Source organism: Pistacia vera, unplaced genomic scaffold (genome assembly GCF_008641045.1).
Source record: "Pistacia vera cultivar Batoury unplaced genomic scaffold, PisVer_v2 Contig462, whole genome shotgun sequence".
Taxonomy (NCBI): Eukaryota; Viridiplantae; Streptophyta; class Magnoliopsida; order Sapindales; family Anacardiaceae; genus Pistacia; species Pistacia vera.
This window is the reverse complement of record NW_022196293.1, coordinates 556645-568139: the sequence shown is the minus strand read 5'-3', so window position 1 is coordinate 568139 and position 11495 is coordinate 556645. Positions and strand designations below refer to the sequence as shown.

General features: G+C 46.6%; 2 protein-coding genes across 2 annotated transcripts; both read right to left on the bottom strand.

The window, feature by feature from the left end:
• Positions 1-3587: 3587 nt before the first annotated feature.
• On the bottom strand, positions 3588-4118 carry LOC116145515. Its single transcript, XM_031430974.1, has one exon. The coding sequence runs from the start codon at positions 4116-4118 to the stop codon at positions 3588-3590; it is 531 nt and encodes a 176-aa protein (XP_031286834.1).
• A 2194-nt stretch (positions 4119-6312) lies between these two features.
• LOC116145514 lies at positions 6313-7050 on the bottom strand. Its single transcript, XM_031430972.1, has one exon. It carries the CDS (start codon positions 7048-7050, stop codon positions 6313-6315), a length of 738 nt encoding a protein of 245 aa, XP_031286832.1.
• Between the last annotated feature and the right edge of the window lie 4445 nt (positions 7051-11495).

The following is an 11495-nucleotide window of genomic DNA, read 5'->3' as shown; positions in this document are numbered from 1 at the left end:
TTACTAAATCTTGATTGTGTTTTTTGTTTGCAGAGCTTGAGTTCAATTGGGTTGGGCAGAGCGGAGATGGCTTGGACGTAGCAACCTAGAGAGTGTTAGCCATCCCATTAGAGCAGAGGGATTGGTGAGTAGTACTAGCAGAGTCCAACCTTAGGACCAGCATTCTTTGGGCCGGGGTAGAGGCGATACAGAGAGGTACTCCCTTCCCCTCGCTGAAGCAGACTTGGGATGTGCTTCTGAGTCGATACTGCAACCATATCATTTTTGGTGAGTCCGAGCTGAACCCACTAACCGTTGGAGAGTTTGCACTTGCAGAGTCACTGATGAAGAAGTTGACCGTCTCGAGCGCGAGTAAATCTATTGCCTGACGCCGCGAGAAGAGGAGGAAGAGTCTTTAGCCAGGGAAGACAGAGGAGCAGAAAATGCGCTAGCGACGCCACCAAGTCAGCAACTATCAAGTCAGCAGCCTGCAGTTGGAGCCAGGTCGTCCCAGTCTGCGGTTGTGGATGAAGAGGCCGGAACTATTACCATCACGGTTCCGGCTAATGCGTCGACTTACTCTGATGCGGCTACCATGAGTAAGTTGGCTGACTCATTTTTGTTCCCAGCGAACGAGGCACGGCTTAACTAGATGGGTGCAGTTGCTACAGCTGATTGGGGGGTAGCCTGCGCCGTTCAGGTATTACAGTAGTGTTTGATGATTTTTGTTTCTGGATCTCGTTCTGATTGCAATGTTTTGTTGTACAGGTACTCACTAGCAGTCTTCACTTGAGGAAGTCTATCATGGCGTAGGAGAAACGTATACAGGATGTGTCCGAGGCCAACACCAGCCTGCGCCAGAAGGAGATGGCGGCCCGGAAGGCCGAGCAAGAGTTTCAGCATCGTCTGAGGGATAGTGAGCATGAGGTCGAGAGACTGAGGCATGAGTTGGCTGAGAGAACCGTAGAGATTGAGTCTCTCAGGGAGCAGTGCATCTCCATTGCTGATGATGCTATCATTAAGGCCCGAGGTGAGCTCATGCTGGAGTTCAAGGAAGGACGGACCTCCCATTGGGATCCGGATGAAGACATCTTGCTCATGCAGGAGTTACTGGAAGAAAGGGGTAGTCATCCGGGGGGGCAGGACGATGAGCAGATGCCTGACCTCAACCAGCCGAGGCCATCGAGTGTTGATGATGCGGGCGACTAGGCTGCTGGGCCGAGCGTTGGCAGGGCGGACATGGTGACCGATTCAGTGATGGAGGATGAAGCTCGTGCTGAGGATACTTAGCTTTTTTCTTTATTTATGTATTTTGGGGCCTGTGATGCCCTTTCGTCTGGCGTGTGTGCCATTTTTTTGTATTCTGTTTGATGTTATATATATAACATTTGACCATTTTGACTTTTGATACTGTCTCCTTGGATGAATGAACTGTTGTTTCTTTACTTGTAGGTGCACTACGTCGTGTATGTTACTTTAGAGTAGCCCAATGGCTAGGGCATGTAGGCCTTATGTTGGGCTGGGTTAGTGCTTTGCTTGTCAATGGTGTAAGGACCATTCATTCGGTCTGGTCGACCGAGTGCAGATTCCCTTGGATGAACGAAGTTAAACTTTAGTTCAGTTCTTGGGTCAGATCGGGCCGATTGGGTGGTATGAATCATAAGTCATGTTGAGTTTCGTAGACCGAGTGGGGCCAATACTACGTGCAACTTGCGAATCAAGTAAGGCCGATATTTAATACGTTTATTGGCAAGGCCGATCCGAAGGTGTCATCGTTAATCGAGCAGGGTCGATTCGAAGGTGTACGTACGTTTATCGGGTAGCGCCGATTTGAAGGCGTTATTACGTTTATCGGCAGGGCCGATCTGACGGTGTCCTTGTGAATCGAGCATGGTCGATTCGAAGGTGTACGTACGTTTATCGGGCAGGGCCGATTTGAAGGCGTTAGTACGTTTATCAGCATGGCCGAACTGAAGGTGTCCTCGTGAATCGAGCATGGTCGATTCGAAGGTGTACGTACGTTTATCGAGCAGAGCCGATTTGAAGGCGTTAGTACGTTTATCGGCATGGCCGATCTAAATGTATCCTCGTGAATCGAGCAGGGTCGATTCGAAGGTGTACGTACTTTTATCGGGCAGGGCCGATTTGAAGGCATTAGTACGTTTATCGACAGGGCCGATCTGACGGTGTCCTCATGAATCGAGCATGGTCGATTCGAAGGTGTACGTACGTTTATCGGGCAAGGCCGATTTAAAGGTGTTAGTACGTTTATTGGCATGGCCGAACTGAAGATGTCCTCGTGAATCGAGCATGGTTGATTCGAAGGTGTACGTACGTTTATCAGGCAGAGCCGATTTGAAGGCGTTAGTACATTTATCGGCATGGTCGATCTGAAGGTGTCCTCGTGAATCGAGCAGGGTCGATTCGAAGGTATACGTACTTTTATCGGGCAGAGCCGATTTGAAGGCGTTAGTACGTTTGTCGGCATGGCCGATCTGAAGGTGTCCTTGTAAATTGAGCAGGGTCGATTCGAAGGTGTACGTATGTTTATCGGGCATGGCCGATTTAAAGGCGTTAGTACATTTATCGGCATGGCCGATCTGAAGGTGTCAGTAATTCATCGACCAGGGTCGGCTTGAAAGACAAAAGTTTCTGAATAATACTTCAATGAATTTTTGGCCATGAGGCCGACTGTCTAAGAGGAGGTGGATAGGCCCACTCATCCTTTTTAAAATGAAAAATAAAGAAAAACAAAGTTCACCTAGTAGTAGTAGCGTTTGAGGTGAATGGCATTCCAACTATTGTTGATGCCTTTGCCTTCGGGGTCTGGAGTTTGTAGGCGCCCTTCCCTGTTGTTTTGATTATCTTGTAGGGGCCTTCCCAGGTGGGGCTGAGTTTGCTAGAGTTGATCTCCTTGGTGTTTTGGAATACCCTGCGGAGGACCCAGTCGCCTATCTTGAAAGTACAGATCCTCACGTTGCGGTTATAATGTCAGGCGGCCTGTTGCTGGTAAACTGCATTGCGGATGCTAGCCCATTCCCGTAGCTCGTCCATGGTGTCTAGGTTCTGGCAGAGATTATGATTGTTTGATTCCTCGTCCGCCCATTGGAGCCTGGTGGACAGAACTGATACTTCTGATGGGATGACTGCTTCAGAACCGTATGTGAGGGAGAACGGGGTTTCGCCCGTTAATGATCGAGCCATGGTTCGGTACGACTAGAGGACTCCGGGTAGCTCATCTGCCCATACGCCTTTGGCTTTATGCAGTCGCTTTTTCAATGTCTGAATGATGGTCTTGTTCGATGACTCGGCCTGGCTGTTAGACTGGGGGTTGCGGGGAGTTGAGAAACTCAGTTTGATTCCCCACTTGTCACAATAATCCCTGAAGCTTGAGCTAATGAACTGGGACCCATTATCGGTGACGATCTCTTTTGGTATTCCGAACCTACAGATGACATTCTTCCAGATGAAGGACTTTACCTCTCGATCTCTTACTTGTGCGAAGGCTTCGGCTTCGATCCACTTGGTAAAGTAGTCTGTTACAGCCAACATGAAGACTCGTTGCCCGGGTGCAGTAGGTAGCTTTCCCACGATGTCCATTCCCCACTTCATGAATGGCCAAGGTGTGAGGATGAAGTGTAGTCGCTCTGGTGGGAGGTGTGAGACATGGGCAAACCTCTGACAGCTGTCTTTACATAAGCGGTTGAATCAGTGCATATGTTCGGCCAGTAATATCCAGCGGTGATCACCCGATGTGCAAGACTGCGGCCCCTTGCGTGGTTCCCATATTCGCCTTCATGGAGTTCGGCTAGAACGCTTTGGGCTTCTTTTGGGCTTACGCATTTGAGATAAGGGCCTGAGAATGACTTTCTGAAGAGTTGGCTCTCATGTATGGTGAATCTGGCGGCTCTTGCTTTCAGTCGGCGTACTTCATTCTTGTCAGTCGGGAGTTCATCATTTTCCAGGTACCTTACTACCGGAGTCATCCAGCAGTCGGCTTGTTCAATGCCCATGGCTTCTGCGGGAGGCTTGTTCGGTAGTTGTTCCTTCCAATTGGCTGGCCACTGCATGAATAAGAGAGGTGGATGACTGGGAGGAACATGGGAGTGCCGAGCCAAGATTGGCGAGGGCGTCGGCATGGTAGTTCTCAGCTCTAGGGATCTGCATGATGGAGAACTCTTCGAATTGGGCCTGCAGTTCTTTGACCATGCTCAAATAGGATGTCATCTTTGAGTCGCGTGCTTGATACGTGCCTTGTAGTTGATTGACTACGAGTTGGGAATCGAACTTCACTTCCAGTCTCTTGGCTCCAATTTCTCTGGCCAAGGAAAGTCCGGCTAGGAGGGCTTCATATTTGGCCTCGTTATTCTTGCACTTGAATCCACATCGGATTTCTCGTTGGACGATGTCTCCCTCTGGTGCGATCAGTACTATTCCGAGTCCGCTTCCATTGACATTACTCGATCCATCTACTAGGAGAGTCCACTTTGAGGGCAGTGCGCCGTTCATGCATAGTAACTCTCTTTCGGCCTGGGTGGTGGCGCTTGGTGTGAAGTCGACAATAAAGTCTACTAGTTCCTGGGACTTGACGACGGTGCGAGATTGGTAGGATATGTCAAATTCACTGAGCTCTACTGTCCATTACGTGAGTTGGCCTGATAGTTCTGGTTTGTGCAGGATCTTCTTGAGTGGGAAGGAGGTGATTACAACAATGGAGTGGCATTGAAAGTACGGCCTGAGCTTCCTGGATGTATGGATGAGGGTGAGGGTGAGGGCGAGGGCCAATTTCTCCAGTTGGCTGTACCGAGTTTCTGCGTCGAGGAGCGACTTGCTCACATAGTAGACTGGTAACTGCTTTGATTCTTCTTCCCGAACCAGCACTACTGAGATGGCTGTCCCTGAGACCGCTAGGTAAGAGTAGAGCGACTCCCCGTCCAAAGGTTTGGAAAGAAGCGGGGGTGTGGTCAGATACCTCTTCAGCTATTGTAAGGCTTTTTCGCATGAGGGGTTCCAGTCGAACTTCTTAGACTTTTTGAGGGCATGGAAGAATAGGTGGCACTTATCAGCTGATCTGGAGATGAAGCGGCTCAGGGCGGTCACTCGTCCTGTAAGGCGCTGGACATCTCTGATGCAAGTCGGGGATGGTATGTTGAGGATCGCTCTGATCTAGTCGGGGTTCGCTTCTATCCCCCTCTGGGTAACCATATAGCCCAAGAATTTACCTAATAAGACGCCGAATGAGCACTTGGCTGGATTCAGCTTCATATTGTACTTCCGGAGGACGGCGAATGCCTGGCTAAGGTGGTCAAGGTGTTGTTCGGCAATTAGGGACTTGACGAGCATGGCATCGATGTAAACCTCCATAGTTTCTCCTAAGTAGTTGGAGAACATCTTGTTGACTAGCCGTTGGTAGGTGGCCCCGGCGTTCTTCAGTCCAAACGGCATTACTTTGTAGCAGTAGGTTCCCCTCTCTATGATGAAGGCTATCTTCTCTTGATCGTCCGGATGCATAAGGATCTGGTTATATTCCGAGAAGGCGTCCATGAAACTGAGGAGTTCGTGCCCTGCGGTCGCATCTACCATCATGTCGATATGTGGGAGTGGGAAAGAATCCTTGGGGCAGGCTTTGTTCAAGTCAGTGAAGTCGATGCAGACTCTCCACTTTCCGTTCTTTTTCTTTACGACCACGACGTTTGCTAGCCATTCGGGGTAGTGGACCTCTCTGATCATGCCGTTGCTCAAGAGCTTTTCAATCTCTTCATTGATGATCCGGTTTCACTCAGGTGCGAATTTCCTCCTCCTCTGCTTCACTGGTGGGTGATCCGGATCTGCCTTGAGCTGGTGGACCATTGCGTCTGGACTGATTCCGGTCATGTCGGCATGGGACCAGGTGAAGCAGTCTTTGTTCTGTTTGAGAAATTCTATCAGCTTCTCTCTTGTCTCGTGTTCGAGGCGAGAACCTATGTGTGTCTTTCTCTCGGGGTCGTCTGGATGTATCTGCACTTCATCCAACTCCTTAATGGTCAGTTGGTCAGGCTCGGTCCGAGGGGTTGGATGAGACTGTAATTGCTATGAGGAGTTTCCTTTGCTCTTGAGGGCGTTCTTGTAGCAGTCTCTGGAAGCTTTGAGGTCGCCCTTGATCTCTCACACCCCCCACTTGGTTGGAAACCTGATCGTCTGGTGGAAGGTAGATGGGACTGCCTGCATGTCGTGGATCCAAGGCCGGCCCAAAATGACATTGTAGGGAGATGGGCAGTCAATCACCAGGAAGACGGTCTGTTTGTTTACTCCGCCGGCGTAGATAGGAAGGACTCTCTCTCCAATAGTGTATTTCTACTCCGAGCTGAACCCAACCAGCAGCATCGGCCGCCTGTTAATGTTTACTTCTTCTAGTCCCATTACTTTTACTGCTTCGAGGAACAGGATGTTTGCTGATGAACCTCCATCTACGAACACCCTTTTCACTAGGATGTTGGCAATCTGTAGGAATACGACTAAAGCATCGTGATGAGGAGCAGCCATGGTGGCCTGTTCGTCATCTTCAAACTGAATTACCTGATGAGAGTGTGACCGCGAGACCGGATGGATGGACTGGATTTCATGGTGGTGGTTGGCTCTAGCATACCGCTTGGTCGATGAGTAACTTACCCTACTAATCTCTGATCCCCCGGAGATGAGCGAACAGAAACCTTTCGGTGTGGGTTCCCGCGGAGGGGGTGACGGTTCTTTGGAGCTTTTCTGGCTAATAGTGTTCTTCCCCTCGTCAGTAAGCAGATCACGGAGATGTCCCCTTTTCAGAAGTGCGACAACCTCGAGTCGTAAGGCAATACAGTCTGCGGTGTTGTGCCCATGGTCATTGTGGAACTCGCACCACTTGGTTGTGTCTCTCCTTGCCTCGGGATGGAGCTTGTCAGGCCACTTGACGGTGGATCCCAATCCTTTCATTATTGCTACGACCTGGGTTGGTTTGACGCTGAGGTTGTACTCTGGTATCCTAGGTCGGTTCGATCCGAACTGCCTGTTATCATTTCTCGAGGGTTGGCGATCATAAGGCTTCCTGACTCTACCCATATTGCGTGCTGGAGGGTGGTAGCGGTGCTCTACCGGTCCAGGCTCTGGCTTCCTGTCGCTCCGCCTTGGTTCATATTTGGAGTGAATCGTTCAGTTTATCTCGTTCTCCTCCCACCTTATTTGGATCACTGCCCGGGCTAGGCCGTCTTCCATTGTTGTGCATCATAGCTTTGTAAGTTCTTTGTATAGCTCTCCATCCGAGAGGAGACCCTTCCTGAAGACATCTACGACTGTCTCAGGGTTGCATGCTAGGATGGAAATCTTCTCTCTGTTAAACCTGCTGACATATTCTCTCAATGGCTCGCCCCTTTTCTGGTATACCTTGTACAAGTCGGCTGACAGTTTCTCAAGTTTCTTGCTACTGGCGAACTGTTCCACAAACATGTCGGTGAGTTGAGTGAACGAATCGATGGATCCATTCGGGAGGTTCGTGTACCATTATAGTGCTGGGCCGGATAAGCTCGAACCGAAACTTTTGCACATGCAGGCTTCCCTAAGCGGTCGGGGTATCGAGACGATGAACATCCGTTGCTTGTACGAGGCTATGTGATCGTCCGGATCGGTTGTGCCATCGTACATTTTCATGTTGGGGATAGTGAACTTCTGTGGCAAGTCTGCTAGGGCGATCTCGTCCACGATGGGTGAATCTGCGTAACAATGGGGCCTGCTCTTCTTGGTTGGGACCGGCATTCCTGGAATGCGTCTCATCACTACCTCGACGTCGGCCAGTCTCTTGGCCAGTACTTGTTCTATAGGAAAAGGGGATACTACCGGGTCATCCTGTCTTACTAGGTCTGCTACTGCATTCTTTCTCAGCGCATTCCGTTGGGTCATCCCTCGGGGGGTAGTCTGATTGATCATTTTGTCGTGCATTCCTTGGTAGCATGGATCTTCGTTCATCCCTTTCGGTTGGGTGACTCCCATTGTCACTGTTCTATTGTTCCACCTTACATGAATGGTCAGTGGAGTCGATTGGTAGTCGCTCGGTCTGTCAGGATGGATGAGCTCGAGTGCTAGAGTTGGTTTGGTTTGACCATTCAACCCGCGAGGGTAAGCCGAGCCGAATGGGGTTTGTGTATGGGTTGTAAACTGGAGGTGGAGCGGGACGGTGAGGATGGGCTGGTCTTGTGGATGTGGGCTCTCTGTTATTGGATTATCTTGGTCACGAGGCTGGGATGGGTCAGCCGGATAGTGTTCTGTTGGCATATCTTTGTCTCCATTAGTCAAAACGGAGTCGTCAAACACCAGTGCTCTTAACGGACGTGACCTTTTACCGGAGGCCGAGGGCTGATGCTTTGGTGTGGAGAGTGGTTGCATGGATGGGATAGGGGCGCGGAACCAATTAGGGGGTACTTGGCCGGGAAGGAACTCTAGGTCATGGAATTGACTCACCTTCTCCTTGAGGGAATGGTTTTCTGACCTGATGGACGCGTTTTCCGTCCGGATCATATTGTTCTCAGCTTCCAATGCAGCCACCTTGTCCAAGTTCTATTGCATGAGAGCGGTTAGAGCTTCCAGTTTGGCCTCGAGGCCGGGATTAGCGTTATCGGAGTTATCAGCCATGGAATGTTCTTCCACGTAGCAAGGTTCATCGAGCCGATTGATTGCTAGAGGCCCCACGGTGGGCGCCAAACTGTAGACGTAAAAATCTACTTATACAAAAGGGGGGTCTGATCCCATGAGGATGAGCCCACTAGCGATCTGTTGTACCTGTACATGTAGAAAAATACACGCGTGAAGTGAACGGGAAACACCGGAAGTTTGCCGTAGGCACTTCGACGCTCAAGTCAGCAAGGCTGAAAGGCTAATATAGTGAGGGCTAGGGAGTAAGAGATTACCGGAAGTTTAGTCGGGGACTGTGACTACAGCGGTGAAGTGAAACTCTCAAGTGGGAGCTTCGGGTGTGAAGGTGTAATGTCGTGTCCATTGTGAGAGGGCTGGCCTCTGCTTATATAGTGACTATCTGGTCTCCCAATCCTGGTGGGAGTAGGAGTCTTAATGTGACTCTGATGCCAACCCTAGAAGAATTAGGGTCGTGGTAAGCTGTCTTACCAGTGTCCGGATAGGAAAGTGATTCTGATCAGGAAAGTAACTTCGAGTAGGAGATTGATCAGGAACAGGAATATGATCAGTGCGCCGTGGACTCGGAACTTGCCTACAGGCCCATGAAGTGAACTCGAACCGGGAGGCCCGTGCCCAGAAGGTTTGGGTCAGCCGTATCTCGTATCAAATGGGACTGATTTGGCTTGGGCCTCTATCGGACTGGGCCCGGTCTTTTCTGAAAGAATCAGCATGCATGAAGAGTGGTGGAGATGGAGAATGAAAGCATGAAAGCATGGATTCNAAAGCGGGGCGGGGCGGGGTGGGGATTGCACTATTCCCTCCCCCGGCCCTTCCCCGGGTGCGGGGATTTTTCTGAGGACCATCCCCAAATTTTTCTGGGATTCCCCACCCCATTCAGGCTGGGGCAAGTCGGATCCCCGTGGGGCCGGGGCAAATGCCCATCTCTAGTTGTCCGCTAATCGTCGTCTGCCTTCCCCTTTAGGATTTTGCGAAATTGTTGTATTTGGGTTGATTGGAGGTTGATTTGGAGTTTGTTTTGGAAGGAGAATGATTGGTTTTAAAGTGTTTTTTGCTTTTTATTGATTGTAGCTTTCTTTCAGGCCATTCCACCCCGTCGCGGGCCACCACCAGCCTTACCATTAAGATGTGGGGGTTATTTGACAGAAATTTGAGATGTGTGGGTTATTTTGAGAGAAAACTAACAGTGTTAATTTAAAAGTGGCAATCTGTAATTTATAAAACCGGGAATGGAAACTTGCCTTTTCGCCAAACCTTGGGCCGGGAAAATGTCGTTTACTCTGTTTAATTTAAACTAGTTGTGATTATAACACAAGATAGAAAAATAAAAATCTAGAGTTTAATTAGTAATCTTTTCAACAAATATATATATATCTCAATTTTATACTAACTAAAACCAGGGATGGAAACTTGCCTTTTCGCCAAACCCTGGGTAGGATAATGTCGTTTACTCTATTTAATTTAAACTAATTGTGATTATAACACAAGATAGAAAATAAAAATCTAGAGTTTAATTAGTAATCTTTTCAACAAATTTATATATATATATTTGATAACAATATATCTCAATTTTATACTAACTAAAATAAGGACAATGCTATTTGGATAAGTTGATCCGCATCAAAAACTTTTTTGGGAATTTATCCTTCAGTAAAATAAATTTATTTTTGGCTCTTAAACCCTGCCTCTTGGAGGAAAAACAATTCCTTCCATTGACATTATGGAAGGATGAGAGAGAAGTAATGATTACTTCAATATTTCCAAAAATAGAAGTTGAAAAGTTGGAATTAATTTATTGTAATAGTTAAATTTCTTTAGAAAAGAAAACATGTAAACTTTTTCCTTGAGATTTTATCATTTCCACAGTTGCTACATTTGCGACGATGGATGGCATCAATATTTGTCCCTAGTAGATAATGCCAACTCTAATCCCATATTAGAATATTATGTAACCCATATAATGTTATACTATTAATGCAAGTAAGACAATTCTTTAAAACGACATGTAGATATTCTATTTAAAATTTTTTATGATAACATGTTATTTCAATAATATATATGTATGGTGTTATTTGGTAAATCATATCATTTACCAAATTACATGTTATATATATATATATATATATATATACACACACACACTACATATGGTACACTAGATAAATATGTATATATATGGTATACTATATAAAAAAATTACATAGTAAATTAATACTATATGTCATATTTATCACATATATATATAAGGCATGTAAATATATATAAGAGTAATGCTATGTGCACTAACCAATTTGTACTAATCCAACTACTAACATTGAAAATTTGAATTTTTTTTGGGAGAGGATTTCAAATTTTCAATGTTAGTACTTGGATTAGTACAAATTGGTTAGTGCACATAGTTTTATTCTATATATAATATGTCAATACTTTCAATGCATTTATCACATATTTATGTCATATATATGCATGTAAATAAATGTGTATGTGTGTGTGTGTGCACGCGTGTGTGTATATATATGACATATATATGTATGGTACATTTTATGTATATATGACCTATTATATACATATATAGTAAGTCAATATTATATACATGTCATACATATATAGTAAGTCACATAATGTTAAATAAATTTGATGTGTATTGAATTACAAATAGAACATTTAAATCTTCTTGGTTACAAATCCAATATTTTACAACAAATCCAAGATTTTAAAAATATCTCTATAGAATTTGAATTCCAGACTTAATGATGAGAGAGAGTGTTTGACCATTAAATCATTTTTTTACTTCTTCATTCAGCAAGGGCAAATAGGTCTTTTTATACATGAATCACCGTATGACATAACCCCTGAGAAATTAC